Source organism: Leguminivora glycinivorella, chromosome 2 (genome assembly GCF_023078275.1).
Source record: "Leguminivora glycinivorella isolate SPB_JAAS2020 chromosome 2, LegGlyc_1.1, whole genome shotgun sequence".
In the NCBI taxonomy this organism is placed as follows: domain Eukaryota; kingdom Metazoa; phylum Arthropoda; class Insecta; order Lepidoptera; family Tortricidae; genus Leguminivora; species Leguminivora glycinivorella.
The window spans coordinates 33,931,746-33,953,006 of record NC_062972.1 but is presented as its reverse complement, the minus strand read 5'-3'; the positions used below and the strand labels follow the sequence as shown (position 1 = coordinate 33,953,006).

The 21,261-nt window shown below is 36.9% G+C and overlaps 2 protein-coding genes and 1 non-coding gene across 7 annotated transcripts in view; all 3 read left to right on the top strand.

Annotated features, from left to right (window-relative positions):
* The window catches only part of LOC125241611 (ribosomal protein S6 kinase delta-1), a 28,622-nt gene extending 21,693 nt beyond the window's left edge, over positions 1 to 6,929 (top strand). For both annotated transcript variants that reach the window (XM_048150174.1, XM_048150180.1), the window contains exons 11-12: positions 62 to 157; positions 5,721 to 6,929. In XM_048150174.1, the coding sequence (XP_048006131.1) occupies positions 62 to 157; positions 5,721 to 5,843 (219 nt within the window). In that variant the 3' untranslated portion in view covers positions 5,844 to 6,929. The remainder of the gene's footprint in view (positions 1 to 61; positions 158 to 5,720) is intronic.
* A 2,323-nt stretch (positions 6,930 to 9,252) lies between these two features.
* On the top strand, positions 9,253 to 9,371 carry LOC125242428. The gene has a single exon (XR_007178870.1). It is a non-coding gene; the product is annotated as a 5S ribosomal RNA (ribosomal RNA).
* A 2,855-nt stretch (positions 9,372 to 12,226) lies between these two features.
* LOC125235942 overlaps positions 12,227 to 21,261 on the top strand; it is a 103,371-nt gene continuing 94,336 nt past the window's right edge. For all 4 annotated transcript variants that reach the window (XM_048142602.1, XM_048142625.1, XM_048142609.1 and 1 more), the window contains exon 1: positions 12,227 to 12,427. The gene's annotated coding sequence lies outside the window, so the exon portion shown is untranslated. The remainder of the gene's footprint in view (positions 12,428 to 21,261) is intronic.

Here is a 21,261-nt window from a genome sequence, read left to right as displayed (position 1 = left end):
CTTATCGTACCTACATCATTCATATTTTTCTATGAATTATATTCTCACGTTGAATTTGCAGCCGTTATCACAGTACCACAAGAGCGTGTTCATGAGCCACACCGTTCTGTGCCTGCCTGAAGAGTTGCCTGTCGAGGAGGAGTCTTTGCTTACACAGGTATTCTTAAAACCGAAATAAATTACACATATATATTAATATGCAAGAAAAAGTGACCAAGGCCTCCAGTGCCTGAGGCTGGAATAGATACTCATACTCATGTTGTATAGATTATAGTCATATGAGAGATAATTTCGACCTCAGCAGCTGTGACCTGGGTGGCCGAGCGGAAACAGGCATCTGCCGCGATTGCAGGGTACACTGGTTCGTTTCCAGCCTCAGGCACTGGAGGCCTTGGTCACTTTTTCTTTCATATGTGTAATTTATTTCGGTTTTAATTTTTATATATGTCGGAGAATGACCAAAATGTGGTTTAAGAGGATACGATACCGAAGCACGAATTCAAATTTGAGATTTTTAGGTCTTTATCGCCGTCGCGCTGACGGGGGCGGCACCCACAGAGAGGCCCTGTGTGCGTGCGCCACGCGCACGCACACACCCACGTCCGCCGTCGGCGCAAGTACTTACTCGCGCTCAAGCGCTCTCTATATTTTGTCTTGTTTCGGACTTCATGCATAATGTTTTGGACTCCGTGAAGATATTAAGGTTTTAAGGAATGGTAGAAACAATTCCTTATCTTATACATAATGTGATTATCTTAAAAGATGATTTCTTTTAAGATAGTCACATTGTTAGCGAAATAAAGTTATTCGGTATGTAAAAAGCTAAAACCTTTTCGATTTCAAAGAGAAGCCATATTAAGTATAGGAGTAGGTACGTACAATCAACCAATTAATCTGAATCCTAGGTCATAGGCCAATCTAGACCCTTTCACAGTAAAAGTAAAACTGGCTTCTGTAGCAAATAAAGGACGGTGTCAATACGACAGGGTTCTAGAGTGGCCTAGGATTCTACATAATTGGTTGACAGTATCTACCTACCAAAAATGTATGTGAATCTTATTCTTTTTTTTTTTTGCACATGTTTGACAGAAGTGACAGCGTAGGAAAATTTAACTAGGTAACAATTTGGTACCTATTATACTTACCAGACACCGGATTATGTTCCAAGGTAATTAGAACTTTTTAGCAGAATACTAACAAAAAATCTGCCAAACAAAATCTTATTGCATAATTATGAAGCATAAGGACCTTTATGGAAAGCTACATATGCATCTTATATTTCTAATGTTCTAGGGTTGTGTATACATATTACCTACCTAGCATTAGAAATACAAGGCTTAGCACAGAACAAGACCAACCATAAAAATGCTTAACTAATTTGCCAGCTAAATTTAAACCTAGGTATCGGTACTTAAACGTATAGATACTTTTGATATTTTTATTATTTAAAACTTATTTATACTTACATATCAGCATTTCTGTTACCATAGAATTAAAACGTATATAACACTCATTTCATCTACCAACTAAAGGCATCTGTAATCTACATACAAATAAGGCCCGGTTAAAAGTCTCGAAATGTTATGTACATTTTATAATTAGATAAGTGTAAATGGGTCAAAAAATTGGGTCCATGTGCAATTGTGCATTAAGTAGGTGCACTTTTCCCAAATTGCTGCATGTATGAAATAAGGCCCATCAGTAACTTAACAAAAAATAAGGCATTTCTTACATACCGAATTAAGCGTATATTATTATTATATTATTCGCTTAACTTCAAACCTGGATAAATCCATTCTGCTACAAGGTTAATATATATTTTTTATATATTCAATCTTAAAGCAGAATGGATTTAAGTACCTTAGTTTGAAACTAAGCGACACAATTGATAGTATGTATCTAGGAGATATTTTCTTTACAAAATCGTATTATTCAAGAGCACAGTTCAAGAGCGCTATGATAAACGCACGTCGAAATAAAGTAAAATTGACAATATTTACCGATGAGATTGTGCTCTGTGTGTAATGGTAAACATTAATAATATGAAAAGTAATTGTTTCAGTCAGAGCATCTTCACTCGTCTATTTCGTCTTACTCTTTAGTTGTGAAACATGGGTGACAAAGGACGGTCGCCGGAAGGAAAAGAATAAAAATATATGGATACCTATATATATTATAATATTTATCCCGTAGGACAGCAGGTTACTTCAAAGTACTTTAATTAACTACCTAATTTTAATGTTGTCTTCGGTTCCCGTCGTCGTTCGTCGTCCGTCGAATCCCGGTAAGGGTATTTATTTGTGTGATGAGCACAGATATTTGTTCCTGAGTCATGGATGTTTTCTATGTATATAAGTATGTATTTATCTATTTAAGTATGGTTTTGTATTTATCTATGGCATATGGGTTAAATTGTGGCGTAGGCGAGAGGCTGGCAACCTGTCACTGCAATGTCACAGTTTCGTTTTCTTTCAACCCCTTATTTGCCAAGAGTGGCACTGAAGCTTTATTAGTTTCATGTGTTCTGCCTACCCCTTTATGGGATACAGGCGTGATTGTATGTATGTATGTTATCTATTTAAGTATGTATTATTTATTTATTTATTAGTAAAAACATGTTTACATGACATTACAGTAAAACCAATGCGTCACGAAACTTAGATAACAAAAAAGAAAAAAAAACAGTAAGTAAGAACATGAAAAAAAAACAAACAATCAAGTTTAAAACTAAACAATTTATTTGGGCGATGACGTAACAGCGTGGCTCCGTTGCGTCGTTTGCCCCAGTGTAGGATTCGGCAAGTTGCCCCGGAATCGCCGAAAAACCACACCTTTCGGCCAGAAGTCTGCGCTCGCGATGGTGTCCTGCGCTATATCGTCGCCTAGCACCCATAGTACAAGCTTTGCTTAGTTTGGGGCTAAGTTGATCTGTGTAAGGTGTCCCCAATATTTATTTAATTATTTAATTACTTACCATAATGTAATAAAATGTGCATTTTTTCGTGGTTACCAACATGCATACCAACCATAAAAATGCTTAACTAATTTGCCAGCTAAATTTAAACCTAGGCTATTTAAACGTATAGATACTTTTATCTTATTTATTTATACTTATTATTTAGATCTTATTTATACTTTTCGGCAAAGCATTTTTGTTACCGCAGAATTAAAACGTTGGTAATACTCATTTCATCTACCTACTAAGGGCATATGTAATGTCAATGCAAACAAGGCCCGGCTATTAAGTTTCGAAATGTTATGTACATTTTATAAATTGATAAGTGTAAATGGTTCAAAAATTTCGTGCAGTAAGTAAAAGAGTAAAAAGTAAGTATTATTAAACAGAAAAACTATGGGTCTTATTTGATGCAGGTATAAAATAAGGCCCATGCCGCCCATGTGTCCACATGTTCACAACCTTCGATACCCAAGAAGTAGCGCTGCGGAAATAGAGATGGATCGGATATAATCTTCAAGGATGAGCTATCAACAGCGCCAGTATTTGAGTGGTGGCCTCAGAGTGGAAGGCGACCCCGCAAACGCCCAGTACTTATGATACACAATACACATAAACACAATACATTATAATATTTATTGCCCCGTAGGACAGCAGGCTACCCCACACTACTTTAATTAAGTACCTAATTTTGTCCCTTTAAACTTAATATGAAATAAAGTCTGCCTATCTTGACCACATTGACCTTGACGCACTGTTTGTTAAGACTTGAACCCCTCTAATTTAGAGTACCATCATATCCTAAATGCATAGTCCTGAATAAATGTGTTTTAGACGACAGACCGTAGTATAAATACTTATCTCAAAAATTGATGATTGAATTCATGAACACAATGTTTACACAAAGTTATAAAACTTAAGAAGCGAGCGATGGGCCTTATTTAGAGAAGTAACTATTTAGGGCATTTTTTGATTCTATGTCTGCGAAGAAAATATACAAAACGGCATGATTGATAAAACTTAGAAGAAATATAAGCACTGGGCCTTATTAAGGGCAGGTACTGGTACCAACCTGAACAAACTATGTATTACTAAATAAGGCCCATCGTTTTTTTAAATATTTTAAAACATGACTTAGATTATTAATATTATGTCTGTTTTTATTGTGTGTAAATAAGTACATATAATATGAGTAATATAACTACTTACCTAATTGGTGTTCGGCAGAATAGTAATAAATAAACAATGATGACCGAATACCAAATTTTCGGCAAAATGGCTGAAAAGACCGAATACCAAATAGTTGCCTAATATTCGTAGAATCTATCGTAAAATACAGCATAACTTTATAATTGTTACTAGTAAACCAATGACGAGAAAAGTTATGCATGTATAAAATAAACCTATACCTGTATGCAATTGTTACGTACCTATACTTATAAAAATATGGACTTAGTATTTCCACAGAATATATAATACAGATTCAAACTTTCACGATTTTTACACATATTTAAAATTGCAAACGGGACTTAATCGCGTATTTACTATGTTTTAAACACTAACCTCCGACGTTTCAAGGACGGCATTGTCCCCGTGGTCTCGGAGCAGACTGGTCTTTTTGGACCACCAATTTTAAATATGAACATATAATAGTACGTATTTCTAACTAAAAAGTTCGTCAAACACGGTATGTCGATATTTCGACGTAGTATATCGATAACTTTTCACATCACTAGATTATCGACATTAGATGTCGAGTATTTCCCATCACTTTATCTCAGTGTACGTATATAAAAACTTAGCCCCGCCCCTAAATTTGGTGCGATAGGGACAACTGCAGCTCAGGCGCGAAATCCCGCGTAAAAACTGCAAAAATCGAGGTTCCGCTCTCGACTGTTTCCTCCTCCAAAACTTAACCAATCGTTACGAAATTTGGAAATCAGAATGACAAGGAAATTATCTGTGTCGGACCGTTTCGTTTTTTTGGATAATTGATCTCAGTTTTGAATACCACGCCTTTCTTTCTGGCAAATTCAATTAAGCCGTTTTTGCCAACTTTGAGAGGCTCTAATTCCTTTTAAAACAAAAATATCAAAAAAAGCAAAACGGTCCGACACAGATATTGATAATAAAAGTCTGTGTTGAAAAAACCATTGATCTAGCTTCAAAAACCAGAGAGGAAACAGGCGAGAGCGTTTGTATGGAGAAATGAGGGGTATCGTAGCGTCTTAAGATACGTTTTATGACGCTTTATTTGTCAAATATAGCGTCATAAAACGTATCTTAAACCACATTTTGGTCATTCTCCGACATATATATAGTGGTGTGATTACTTTAAGATAGCACAAGTGGAAATATTTTCAATAGAATATAATTTGACTTGTGTTAATTAGAACAGGTAATCTTATTTCGAATTATTAAAAAAATCAGAAGTTTTGCAATCCGTATCTGATTTGATAGCTTTGCTGACTAGCTCGGGCACACTCAGTCGCCAAGGCCAAAAGTGCCAAAACCTACCGGGACAGGACGATGAATAGCTTCTATTGAATGCTTTCAACCAGATTAAAAATAACGATATGAGAAAATTATTTCTTCGTATGACCTAAGTAGGACACTTACCTGATTTCACTTTAAGATACACAGACATGGTAGGATTTTATTAGCATGCTAAGAATTACGTCTAGATTGGGTATTATTTTGGTTCGTAACTTATTATTAAAACAATAATACGGCTGAAAATCTAACAAATATTTATTTCTTGCAGCTCCTCACATACGACCCCGCCGAGCGCCTCGGTCGCGACGGCGTGCACGAGATCAAGCAGCACCCGTACTTCCGGCACGTGGACTGGACGCACGTGCTCGACGACTGGAGGGTGCCCGGCTGAACAGTAACATGTTCAGTTGCACACAAGATACGCATTAGTACGAAAATTGTCCTGTGATCGCAAAAAGCGTTAACTGGTACGCGACGTTTAAAGGGTTAATATGTGAATAAGGTCTTACTGAAAAACTTTTATTGTGGTACCTACCAAAAGGAAAAGGTGTTACATACACTATGGCTAGTCTAACTGATAGCTTTCATGGATTTTTTTTTCGTATTGGCGGTTGGTCCAACAGTAAAAGTGGCTTAGTGTAACTGAGACCTATACATTTTTTCACACCTTTTAGTTTTTACTAACGCAGTTGAAAATATTTTAGCAGTCATCAAACCGTCTGTCACCGTTAAAGCTTTCGTTAAATTGTATTATATGGGAAGTTCCATAGACGGCTGCTGCGTGACGATGATGTGTCTGATGTGGTTGATGCAACTGGCCTTTAGCGGTACAAGAGAAGTTGTTATTTTAAAATTTCTATATATCTACACGAAATTACTTCGGTATATTCAGTTCCTTCAAAATTACAGAGGCTAAAACTAATTCTTGTCAAAATTATGCAAAAAGGAATCTTGATTGAATCTTGAATTGTTATTTTATTTAGATAATATTTATTTAGATTTTTATTTATTTATATTTTTTATTGGTTTTAATTTCTATGCGCGTTGCCACACCATTATTGTAAGACGTAATTTAGATATTTTTGAACTCTTATCTATTACAATGTATTTAATGGGACTGTAAAGATGATACTATTGATATAGTATATTAATTAGTTACACAATGAAGGCCGCGTGGTAAGAGCGTGTCTCATATTTTGGCAGCCTTCGAAGAGAAGGTAACATATTATTGCAGGTCTGGGAAAGACTGTACGGTTAACAGCTGATTTGCTATGTGATGAAATAACTATATATTTGGATCTTAAATCGTTCATGGGAATGCTTAGTTAACATATGTAACCACTATACATGCAACGGGCCGAATCGACCCGATGCCGCAGTGAACGTGTTAACCCGTTAAATGACCAAATGATTAGTAAAAATAGCCTACCAAGACAAATTCATCTGTATATTTATTTGACAATAAGACTAATAAGTACTCTAATAGTAACCTACAATTCATTGATAAACCGTGATTATAGATATAATTGATAATATTTTTAACCCCCGACGCAAAAACGACGAGGTGTTATAAGTTTGACTTGTCTGTCTGTCTGCGCGTGTGTCTGTCTGTGGCATCGTGGCTCCTGAACGGATGAACCGATTTAGATTTTTTTTGTCTGAAAGCTGAGTTAGTCGGGAGTGTTCTTAGCCATGTTTCATGAAAATCGGTCCACTATGTCGCGATCGGGGGTTTTTCAAAATTTTAATTTTGTGGTGAGGTTATAACAGTTATGATGCATGCTCCCTAGGAGAAATAAAACAACGTTTAAATTGCCAACATTATTATTGTTCCATTCTGTAATACGTATGAGTAATATTGAGTATATTGAGCCTTAAATTATGGTCCAAAAAATACGTGTTAGACTTAAAAAGTAGTTTCGAGTAGAATTAAAGTTAATCCTCAAAAGAGACGTTAATTTTGCCTGTATGTATTATTCGGAAGTATTACTATTGATTTGATATTCCTGTAGCTATAAGAAACCTTTGTAGTCACCTGTTAAATTTGATCTAAAATGACATGAATTTATTAGTGTTTTGGTTTAGTTTGCTCTCAAAACTGTCTTGTGAATATGAACAACTTTTTTTGGCTCTATCTGCCCAGAGATCTGGGTGGCTAGCCGAATGGCACAATCGCTCACGAAACGCTCACGAAACGAAGCGCTAGTAGATATCTATCTCTATCGCGCTTGCGTATTGGCGCGACAGAGCCAGCGGCGTATCGCTTTCGTTTGGCGTCGGAGAAATGCCATTCGGCTACGGGGCCTGCTCAGAAAAAAAGGCTTTAGAGTTACTAACCTGTAGTAAAATGAAGTTACAACTCAAAGATTAGTTTCAGTGTATTTTTTTGTATGACAGTACTATGAGTTTTTTAATTTAAGAGCGTACACCCATCTTAAAGGCCGGCAACGCACCTCCAACACCTCTGGTGTTTCGGGTGTCCATGGGCGGCGGTGATCGCTTACCATCAGGCGACCTGTCTGCTCGTTTGCCTCCTATCACATAAAAAAAATACAGGATGAATAATTTTGAATAATAACATAAAGTCCAGTTTTGAGAGCATTCTGATATAGTATATGTATGTAAGTACCTAAATTTCGATAGTACCTATTTACGAGTATGATTATAAAATGTAAAAGACGAGTAGAAGGCGTTTCCCATTTTGTTTTACATACAAATAGGAATTCGCTTCTGGGCGCTTTTATAAAATATGGATATAGGATTTCATTAATTATTAATTACAATTAATCTTGGCATTGTTTCAACTCTCTCAAATTTGGCCTCAAATGATTTCAATTTGATTTCAATTCAATACATATTACTCCATATTGATAAAAGCGCCATCTTGTGAAAGTGTACTTAACAACTTAGATTCTAGTCTCCAAAGATTGTCTGTCCACAAAATACCTAGATTTCTTTCAAAAAACATTTAAAAAAAGATATATTGCACCTTACGCTTGTAGCCTTAAGGTGTATCTTGTTTGTCAAGATTTTTTTATTTTTGAAACGTGGACAGATTTTAAACAAAATTGTTCCAAAATTCCAATTGTAACTAAAGTATTATTAATATGATCACATTAATGTATTTATTGAATAGTGTTAGTACAAATTATAGTGTTTTTATATTATTTAACTTAGATATCGTTAGGTGTAGTTATATATATTGGCTTGATCTCAATTTATTTGCGTGCTGGGATGTAGATGGCGCTTATATTAGTTTTACATTTGGATGAATTATACCATTATGAATTATAAGCATTGTTTTTTTTTATGAAATAGAGGCCCATTACACACCCGCTGCAGAAGTGCATTTCCTACTATGTCGATGAATTCAAGAACAGGCATGTACATATTTTTATAGCACGCTGTTACCTACTAAAACTACATTGACTGATTCGTTGTCAGTAGGTGAACTAAATAACTGATTGAAAGAGTATAATACGCTCTCACTATTACTTGGTAAGCTAGATGACGCTACTAACGCTACATAACATAAGAGTCATTATTTTGGTAACATAAAATATTGTTTGAAGTACGACCAATTCCGAAAGTATTTGGTGTCAAATGTCAATAGTTTGTTCTATCGCAAAAGTTTGTTCATCGTAATTTTTGGTCTCCTTACGTCACGACATCTACCGAGATTCTTAAGTATTACGGATGGAGCTCGAATCTTCATTGGTCGACAACGACATCTAAATATTTTTTAAAGTACTATGTAGCTCTATATGTATGAACTGTACGGAGTATTTAGATCCACTGTCGCCAACGTCCATACCACGTTGAATACACCGGTTCTCGTCCGATCACCGAAGTTAAGCAACGTCGGGCGAGGTCAGTACTTGGATGGGTGACCGCCTGGGAACACCTCGTGTCGTTGGCTTTTTGCATATCTTTTAAACATTGCGAATGTAATTTGCTACTTTTATTTTACACCTCGCTTATCTTATAAGTTATAACTAAGAAATATCTCTGTAATTAATTACCGAAACAATTTCATACGTTTGCTTTTACTAATTTGCCCATTACTTTTTCATCAGATGCCATTCGGGTGTGTTTCCACCAGATATATGGACATGATTGGCGGATACACATCTATCTATCAAGCAGATTTTTGGTGGAAAGGCGCTCTTACCTATATTCATTTTTTTGACGTCGGGATGCATACGAGGGCCGATTGATAAGTATCCGAAACGAAGAGGAAAACTCAGAGTTATTTAAATAAAACGATTTTATTTTTCAACATAGGTTCCTCCTAGCTCAACAAACTTTGACCAACGCTTCTCTAATGCCATAATTCCGTTTTTATAGAAGCTTCTGTCAAGACCCTGAAAATAGCCCTTAATGGCGTCAATGACTTCAGAGTTATTTAAAAATTTTTGTTTCCCTAGCCACTTTTTCAAATTTGGAAACAAATGGAAATCGCAGGGGGCCAAGTCAGGCGAATAAGGCCAGTGCGGCAGTATTTCGAGGCGTAATTTTTGATTTTCTGACATCGCAACTTTTGCCGTGTGAACCGCTGCGTTAGCGTGGTGGAATAAGATTTTTTTCTTATCTAAGTGGGGTCTTTCTTGTTAGACTACATCGCTCAGCTTTTGCAACAAGTTTGCATAATATTGGCCGTTTATTGGTCTTCCCTTTTCAAGATAATCTACGTAAATAACACCTTTAGCATCCCAAAAAACGGTTGCCATTACTTTTTCAGCGGACAAGGTCGTCTCTGCCTTCTTTGGGGCGGGTTCACCCCATTTTTTCCACTGCTTGGATTGCTCTTTAGTTTCCGACGTATAGTGATGGATCCAAGTCTCATCGACCGTTATGAAACGACGAAGAGATTCTTTAGGATTCTGTCTAAAGATTTGCAAACTCTCTTTAGAAATATTCACTCGGTGTTTCATAGGCTGGTCATTCGAAAACCGCGGCATCCATTTAGTACAAAGCTTTTTCATAGACAAATGCTCATGCAGTATATTAAAAACACCTTCTAACGAAATATTTACAATCTCTGCTATCTCCCGAAGTTTTAATCGACGGTCCTCCAATACAATGTTTTTTATTTTAGAGACCATTTCTGGGGTTGATACCTCATTTGGTCTTCCACTACGGGGAGCATCATTGCAGCTCTGTCGTCCTCGTTTGAAATCCACGACCCATGTGTGAACAGTGCTCAACGATGGCGAAGAATCCCCTAACACACGATCCAACTTAGTTTTAATTTGAGTTGCTGTTCTTCTTTTTAAAAAATTAAAATTTATAACAGCACGAACCTCCGTTTTCACCATTTTCACGAAAATTGTCGACTTTTCAATTCACATGAGAATATTCTATTAACGAAACAACTATTATCTCATGAAATTACATTTATCGGAATCGTAAAAGATCGCAGATGACGTATATAAGAAAAGTTTTTGGTTAATTTATTTTTTTAAATATGGTTTCGGATTGTTTTCAACCAGCCCTCGTAGATTTACGTATCTCACCCAGGATAAGCCCATTTGTTAGCAAATATTAAATTTAATTTTGGAGTTACTATTATGGTCACGCATTCAGAACTATATTTACCTACTTTTAACACCCTTTCCCCTCATTAGCATTCAACTGGCGACGCCCATTTTTACACCATATAAAAAATAATGGTCAGGACTCAGGAAGTCACGTCAAACCCAAAAAAGTTATCAATTCACCCATCCAGGGCGCCACTGTGCAGATTCCTGAAACAGTTTGTGTGGGGATGAGTTAGTGTCTCAGTTTTCCACCCGCATTTTGGAGTTTGTTGGGGTTTGTGTTGACGGAAGCTACAGTAGTTTAGATCGATGGTAGTACCTATAGGTAGAACCTAAGCACTCTAAACAGTAGGTTTTTAAGTCAAATGTTTGTCTACTCTAGACTTTTAGAATAAAAATATGATGACTTTGAGAGTTAAGACTACCATCAGAGTACCTACTTAATTAGATATCTAAGATTTCTGAGGTCAGGTAAGGATCATGATAATAGCGATTACGTCATTCGAAAATACGTTGGTACCTACCTGTATCTGTTAAAATTCTGCATTCGACCAGCCCTCGCATTCCACGCGAGGCCAAAGCATTTCTTCTAAGGTGATCAACTTCTTCAACAACCACAAACAAAATTGAATCAAAATGTAAGAATATATGGTGCGAATTACTATAATCTTGTCCCCCATTCACTTAAGTAAGTATTACGCAAAAAACCACTCTATGACACACGCAGTAAGGTAACTTAAAACTTTTAAAAGTCAAGTAGTAGCCTTCTTACCACGCGGACGTTATTCACGCCAATATAAAATGTATGCACTTGTAAATTAATGTGAAAATGGCGCGACGATTGAAAAGGTAAGTATAAGCCGGTTCTACGAGAATGTATAGCTTGATAGTACTTATTTACGTTAGTCGACGACCATTCAAACTCGTTTGTGTAGTACTTTAAGACAATTTCTTATTTACCGTTCACCAACTAACCTTACACCTTTATGACTAGGGAATAAGGTTGTAGTTGGCTTGGCTTTTTGTTACGTAGGTGTAAAATAAAACTTTGTTTTCTTACACCGATCTTCGGAGAATGCAACGCGCCTATTGGCTCTCAACAGTCGCTCCTTCGCCGACGAAAGGCGCGAACGCACAGCGCATGCGTGCAGACCGACGCCATATTGTGGATGTTTTTGAAAAAAGAACGGTGCTTCTCGTGAACTATCAAAAACTTTGACGTTTCAAGTTTTTAAATAAACTTTAGTGTGTGGTTCTGTTGTTGTTCTGCCAAGTGTATTGGAATTTACCACGTAGGTTCAAACGGGTTTCGGTCCCATCGACTGGATATTTTGTAACTTGCATAATTTTCTGATTGTTTACCTGCATTAGGAACTGGTCTAGTGAGTTATAATTTACATATTTGTTCGTGCCTTATTGGATTCCAATTGGAAAGGTAAGAATTACAGTTATTTCTAGAAAATCGTCCTTAAAAAACCCACTTTCCTTATATTTTAAGGCTTAAATAAGACCTTTATTATTAAAATAAAACTAATTAACCTTGTCGTGCCTAAAGAGGCAAAACATAAAGCTCAAGGCAGCAATTAACAAGGAAAATGTATAACTTTTCTAGGCTTTATTGACTACGTTTTATAACTTTTATATCTGGGCGACCGAGCTTCGCTCGGTTCTATTTTAATATATCACGTCTTTAGATAAAAAAAACTTATAAATACAAAAACAAAAAAAAAACCAAAAAACAAAACTTAATTTCTGGCCGGGATTCGAAACCCTGACATCTACGATCTATCTGCGTACATTAGACCGACCTCGTACGACTAAGCTAAGCGGAATCGATGCGCGCGCGGCGAAATTAACGACCATATTTTATGTTTACTAACGCGAAAGAAAAACTCACGAAAACTCGAAAATTCGCGTTTTCCGGGATCTAAGGCTACGCTAGATCGATTTTTCACCCCCGAAAACCCCCACATAACAAATTTCAGCGAAATCGTTAGAGCGGTTTCCGAGATCGTCGGTATAAATAAATAAATATACAAGAGTTGCTCGTTTAAAAGTATAAGATAAAAGACAATGCCAATCCTAACGACAGTGTCAAATACGAGTACTTGTCGTTGTTTTTTTTATGAGATAGGAGGCAAACGAGCATAAGCGATCACTGTCGGCCATGGACACCTGAAACACCAGAGAGGATGGATGTGTGTTGTCGGCCTTCAAGATGGGAGCACGCTCTTTCTTTTTTAATTTAATGGCCTCATTACCCCTTAAAAATATCATTGAAGAACAAAACTGCACGGGTAGCATGGTTGCGCGATAGACGATAAAATATCAGGCCGTCCCTATCGCACTATTGGTAAGTGCGATAGGGACGGTCAGATGTTTTATCATTTATCGCGCGACCATACTTGCCTGCCTGGAGGCCTAAAACCTATACTAGCGCCATCTGTGTCAGTTGCCAACTTGCCAACCCTATTAAAATTAGAATCGGCGGAAATAGAAACGTGATCTTTTATTAAAATGGTTAGAACGATCAATAGATAGGGTGATCATACTGACTTCTCAAAAATTAGGACAGTCTCGAATATCAATTACACTAAGGTACCTACAGTATAGTACAGATTAGTTCCAGTCAACATCAATATGATTGAATCAGAGATGGAAACATTCATCGCTTCCAGATGGACTCGGAAAAGCTCGAATAGATATGAATATGATAATATATGTATGTGTAGAACGTGTCAAAAGCCACCTGCCCACTGTGCCGCAGCAACACGTAGCAGAGTGTTTGGCAGCAGCAACGGTATCCTGGGTGCGATAGCGGGCCGGCTTGATAGTCGCTATATGCAACACTGGTCGAACCTGCACCTCTCCCTAGCCAATTTTGAAAAATAGTATATAGTAATTAGGCACTAAGGAAATTAACATAGTGGTAGTATTAGGTGTAAGTACTAACCTTGTATGGATTTTGTGGTCCGAAATAAATGATTTTTTTTTTACTGTACTAATACAGCTGATAGTACTGTTTTCATACAAATTGCAGTCGGGCTGCATTCCGTCTGTAGGTACTGGTCCTACGGATTTATAACGAAGTACAATCAAAATACCGTTCAGATACCGACACCGACAGTACCCGTAATGCAGATTCAGAGCACCAATAAAATACTGTTCCAGTATTGTATAAATAGAGTTACAATTAATACAAATATTACAATGCTACCAGCTGCGTGGATGACGTAAATGTCGTCATTTCAGATGGCATCTTCGATTTTGACATCACTGCTTTGCTGCAGAAAACAAAAAAAAATATGTTAATAAAATTTTGACAATGTTAATTTTAAATGTTCAAGTGTTGCACTTAGTTCGCAGGTGCATCTTAATTTGTTTCGGGTGATGTCTATGGGCGACAGTTATCGCTTACCATCAGGCGAGCTGTCTACTCGTTTGCCTCCTATATCACATAAAAAATAAAATAATAAATAGGGGAAGCACAGGTTACGCAAAAATCAGGGTTTGGGTAACATTATTTTTATTCCATTGTCAAGCAGCTCTGTTAGATATCACTTGTACCAACACATTACTATTTTTACAAACAATGATTCATCCAAATTAAACACTAATGTTAATATTAAAACACAATTGCCAATTAAAAATAGCTCACCATCGATGGAACAGGTGTTCTTGAAACGGGGTCCATTACAGGTAGATTAAGGCCAACGTTGCGTCAACATACAAATGTCAAGTGTCATGTCATAATTAAATTCTGAATGGAGTGTATGAAACTCTGTACAGTCGCCATCAGATATATCAGAGCTGCCAAAGCTCTCACAACCTATTATCTAATCATGTTATCTATTAAAATCAACACCAATGTCCCGTACAAACGCGAATTTTCTCCAAATTGGCATGGGTAAAGGCTCTGAGGTAATGTGCAGAATTATGCAAAGAAAAGTGATTGCATGCTTTGAACGATGAATAAAGCGCAACACACGACACGAAACATTTACCTACTGCGTTTTTAATGGGCAGCCCGTGGAATGCTCCAATCCAATAGAGGCGTGTTCTGATATTTGTGAGAGCTTTGGCAGCTCCGATATTTCTGATGGCAGCTGTACTATGCAAGGTGCTTAATGAGTAATTTGGTAAATAATTAAATGGAATTGAATCTGTAGCAGGTTGCAGTTGTGTTACATGTGTATTGGCAAATCAAATAAATGTTTAATTTGGTTTCTGTCATTAAAGAAATGTCGATCAAAAGGGTCTTTGTTGTACTTTAATTGATTTTTCGTAATGTGGGACCTACGTGAAGGCAGAAATAACAGCGTTGTATTATTATGTAATATGTCAGTAAGTATGTCAGTAGCCGGTAGTCTAATTTTATAAAGATACATCTTTTACCACAGATCATAGAATCCTTTGATGACCCAAATCAAAGGCTCTTAGTTTTTTTTTTACTAGTGAAAAACTTTCACACAGTCTTAAGAATTCTAAAAGCTACGTGACGAAAGCAAACTAACATGACTTCGTTATCACAATATTATGTTAACACTTACACAACGGTAGTAAAATAAAAGCCTAACAAATAGTCACGGCGGCACGGAACGTTAGACAATATATTTTGCAAGACTTAACTTTCCCTTGCATAACTCCTTAAATAAATTCACGTACATATGCTAATCAGCGATTATCTCTGCTCATCTTCGCCGCTCCCAAATTTTGCAGTTCATGGACAAAAGCCTCTAGTTTCCGACGTTTTATTATACCTTACTTAATAGTGTAAACGTCGCAGAAAATGTATGTAATTTTTGTCGTATCTTCTGGAGCGCTGTTCAATGACATTTTCCGTGGTGTTTACGATATCGAGTAACAGATTCACATACAGATATGTACGATTGATAAAAGACAGTTATTTTACTAATCAATTAGCATTGACCATACGGATAAGTATGTTATAGGGGAAGTGTGTTTGGCCTGTTAACCAATCCCTAGAAACCACGATTTTTAGGGTTCCCTAGTCAACTAGGAACCCTTATAGTTTCGCCATGTCTGTCCGTCCGTCCGTCCGTCCGTCCGTCCGTCCGTCCGTCCGTCCGTCCGTCCGTCCGTCCGTCCGTCCGTCCGTCCGTCCGTCCGTCCGTCCGCGGATAATCTCAGTAACCATAAGCACTAGAAAGCTGAAATTTGGTACCAATATGTATATCAATCACGCCAACAAAGTGCAAAAATAAAAAATGGGAAAAAATGTTTTATTAGGGTACCCCCCCTACATGCAAAGTAGGGGCTGATATTTTTTTTCATTCCAACCCCAACGTGTGATATATTGTTGGATAGGTATTTAAAAATGAATAAGGGTTTACTAAAATCATTTTTTGATAATATTAATAGTTTCGGAAATAATCGCTCTTAAAGGAAAAAAAAGTGCGTTCTCCCCCCCCTCTAACTTTTGAACCATATGTTTAAAAAATATGAAAAAAATCACCAAAGTAGAACTTTGTAAAGACTTTCTAGGAAAATTGCTTTGAACTTGATAGGTTCAGTAGTTTTTGTGAAAAATACGAAAAACTACGGAACCCTACACTGAGCGTGGCCTGACACGCTCTTGGCCGGTTTTATAATTATATTATGTATGAAACGTATTATAAAACGTCAGAATATCATGGTAGAGGCCCGATTCATTTTTATTTTTATTTTATTTATTTTTCATTTATATTTATTTTTCATGGACAAAATCGTCTCTTAATTTGCCGAAACATCATTGAGGGGCGTTGAAAAGTTGTCTATCAGCGGCAGATGATTTTATACGAGTAATTAAGATAATAACATTAATAACTACGACTACATTACGTGGTTAAAAATGTTAAAATGTGCTGTTTAAATGTTTCTTTGATTGTTGGTTAATTAATTATAAGTAATTACGCTTCCTCCATTTCCTAACAGAAAGTTTAATCATTATACAGCGCGTAAACCTAATAAGGGCGATAAATGAAACCAGGCATATAATTAAATATTGTTATCATTAATTAAGAAGTGTTTTAGAGTTACTCTTAATTTACACCCCATAATGAATTTTTGAAAAATTTCCCAGCAGCAATGTACTGTAAACGTGGTTGCGATGACAATCAATGACAACTGTCAACGAGCGTTAAACGCGAGTGTGTTTGCATTACGTTGCGGGTCGAATTAATTTGTATGGATAAAAAAAATATTTCAATTTTAAGTAAAAGTTATCTAATTCCATTTTTTATGTCCTATACTCACCACCATTAAGAGGTTCGCCCGTATTAGGTTTACACCCTGTATTTAATAGATTTATTACCGGTATTTTAGTTATGCGGCAAAATTATAATTATTTCGCATGCAATCAATTTTTTTTTTAAGTTTCGTGTGTGAATGTTAATACTTACCTAATAACTTATTGACAGTAGGGTAACTATGTTGACCAAATATTAGGGACTAATTTCATTTGATTAAAACGTTAAAACTTACTAAACTTAGATATGTCCAGAAGAAAAATGTATTTTCCCCTCACTAGCTCGGAAACACGTGTTTTGTCCTTTAATACCAGCGGGTAAAAACGCATTTTATCCACTAGTGGGTAAAGTAAATTGACCTTGAATAAAGTTCAATTAACTGCTTTAAAATTGATAAAAGTAAGTGAATCTAGTAATAAAGATGATTTACCACCTGTGGAACTACTGGAAGCAGTGATAAACGCATTTTTTGCGTTGTAGTTTCCTCGCTGTAGTGAGGGGAAAAGTTTTGTGTTACACTCGGGTGCAAATGTATTTTACTTCTCGTGTGTTAAAAAACTCACAAGTTCAGGATTCTATTCTCGAACCACTCGCTTCGCTCGTGGTTCAACTATAGAATCCTTTCACTTGCTCGTTTTTCAATTCCACACTCGGCGTTAAAATACAACTTTGCCCCCTTGTATAACAAATAACTATTAAAATTTTAATCTTTATTGCACAAAGAAAATACACCCCAACTTCGCTTAGTGTCGGTCGGACGGTCCGGGGTGGCACCATCCATAAGGTAGTTAATTTAGGGCCGGTTGCATCAAACCGTCTGTCACCGTTAAAGCGGTCGTTAAATTTTATTGTATGGGAAGTTCCATAGACGTCTGCTGCGTGACGATGATGTGTCTGTCAAATGTGGTTGATGCAACTGGCCTTAGTGTTTAAGTTTGACAGCCTGTTGCGGATTACTTCATTTGTATGTAAAGCCTGTAGCTGATTTGTTTTATGACGACTTGACGATCACGAATTATTTCTGATGGTATGGTTTTTGGGTTTGGTTATAACTTTGATTTTTATTTTAATTGTTTTTTTTTAACCTGAATAAGTGTTTGTAATAGGCACACTTTACTCAATGCGGACTTAATGCTATAAGGCACTCTAGCTCTACCAGTCAACCTTCGGAGAAATAAGAGAAATTGTAGGCGGTGCAAAATTAAATTCTACTCTGCTTAATCTTAAATACCTATCAACATTTGGGATACATTATCATCGTATCATGAATGAATTGAATTAAAACAATGCTTCTACATAAATCATAACATGTAAGTACTTCTTTCTTCACCAGACAGAAACAATCAAGCAACTGTCACAAAACATTTTAATGCGTTAACGGCCGATTGCTCGCTAAATACCTCTGCGGTGTTTACACCGTTCTCCCACGGCTCCCAGCCTCACAATACCTATTGAAAGATACCAGGAACTTATAACTGACACGGTACTATTAGAGCAAGAGCCCAAGCCGCAAGACCTTCCTAATTTTCTCAAGGATGAAACTTCGGAATAATGTAGAGTTAGTGCGTTTTCACATTATCCGATCCCATATCGGATGTAGGACCGATATCCTATACATTAAGGACGCCATCTTTGATTTTTCCCTTTGAAATCCATCCGACATCCGATATCGGATCGGATAATGTGAAAACGCACTTAGTATCGACGTTTAAGTTTAACGTCTGCATATTAGCTAGTTCAGCCCGATACAAGGTTTTTTAAACTTTCCTTAAATTCTCAAGGTCGAACTAGTATGCAACTATGCAGATAGTAAACGTCGATACTGACTCTCTTTTATCCCTGAGAAAATGAGGTAGGTCTGGCGGCTCTGGGCTATTAGACTATATTGCTCTGGTTGCGAGGTCAAAGGACTCCGCCTACGAGAGTATTTTGTTTTTGAAGCCCTTTTGTGAGGTCGTGAGAAACTTAGAAGAGTTGAAGCTTGTCCATTGATGACTACGAAGTGTGAAGGGGAGTACCTTGAATATGCATCGAGTGTTTTCTTCCGGGTCATTCTTTGGCGTTTATACTGCTAAGGGCCATCTAACCCGAGGGTTAACCCACCATTTTATATGGAATTTGACAGATGACAGCCCACTAACCCTGAGTTAAGTTAAGTGGTTAGTGCAAGTGGGCCTAAGAAATGTTGAACAGTGTTAGTTAATAGTTATTTCCACGTAATCTATACCTCAATAGTAACGATGAGCGAATGTTTACAATTACTAATCTTAAACATAATAACAATGACAGCATTTCATACTGCTGATACGCCTGATACTGCTTACCCAATCATAGTTATGTATAATATTAGTCTGATAGAGTTGTATAATAAGTATTCACGTCTGAATATATGGTTGTACTTCAGGCCCCGTAGCCAAATGGCATTTCTGCGACGCGAAACGAAAACGAAACGCCGCGAAAGGTAGTCTGGCTCTGTCGCGCTAATACGTAAGAGGGATAGAGATAGATATCTACGAGTGTTTCGTTTCGTGACCATTTCGTGAGAGTTTGTGCATTCGGCTACGCGCGAGCCAGCATAACCAATTTCTCAAGTCTGAAAACAAATATAGAGCGTTTATAGTTTATACAGTATCGGACTATCCGAGGTGGGAAAATTGTCAAAGATCCTACATTCGATATCGGATCGGATAATGTAAAAACGCCCTAAAGCTACCTAATTTCTCATAAAAAACTTATCTATACATCCCATCACTGTTTGCAAACACCATTGTAACTGCCCTGTTCCCTAAAAATGGCGTAACAGTAATCACACACGTTTAGAGCCTTATGAGTAATGGCCTCATAGTGAAACTCAGAACAATCGCAGTTGCACAATCCGGATCATTGTGCCCTGTGAGTCTGGTTTAAATGGGTTGATGGGAGCGAGGTGTGATACAGTAGTTGATCTTAAGTTTTGTTTCATTTGTCATATTAACACTTTCGCTACCAAGAACCCGACTGTCGGGCACACCGCTCGTAGAAGCGTAGCCGATTACATGGGGAAACCCGTATGTAGCGAAAATGTCGTAGCGCCGCGTAGAGCCCGGTTTCGAAAGTGTTAAGGAGTAAGTAGTTATTTTTGGGTTGGACAAATTTAGTTGTATTCTGATATTTGATTCTGAAGATTTCTGCTGTGTATTGAGGGTTGAGGACCTACCTAAGTGAGGAGTAGTTAGAGATTTAAAAAAACCGGCCAAGAGCGTGTCGGGCCACGCTCAGTGTAGGGTTCCGTAGTTTTCCGTATTTTTCTCAAAAACTACTGAACCTAGCAAGTTCAAAACAATTTTCCTATACAGTCTTTATAATATTCTAGTTTTGTGATTTTTTTCATATTTTTTAAACATATGGTTCAAAAGTTAGGGGGGGGACGCACTTTTTTTTCCTTTAGGAGCGATTATTTCCGAAAATATTAATATTATCAAAAAACGATTTTAGTAAACCCTTATTCATTTTTAAATACCTATCCAACAATATATCACATGTTGGGGTTGGTATGAAAAAAAATATCAGCCCCCACTTTACATGTAGGGGGGGTACCCTAATAAAACATTATTTTCCATTTTTTATTTTTGCACTTTGTTGGCGTTATTGATATACATATTGGTACCAAATTTCAGCTTTCTAGTGCTAACGGTTACTGAGATTATCCGCGGACGGACGGACGGACGGACGGACAGACAGACATGGCGAAACTATAAGGGTTCCTAGTTGATTACGGAACCCTAAAAAAGATAAGATAATCATTTATTTGTTTTCAATACACACCAAAAGATTCAGAGAAAATACTCGCAATTTACGAATTCCGGCGTTTGAGGGAGAGTCTGCTGATGATTTGTAATGGGCAAGAACCAATCATAGCTTTGAAATTTGGAAATTCGAAGCATATATTATGTTATTTTGAACTTTTTTACTATGTATTAAATATTTTATAAACAAGATGTAAACATACAAACAATGATCCGCAACCAAATTTTAGCTTACA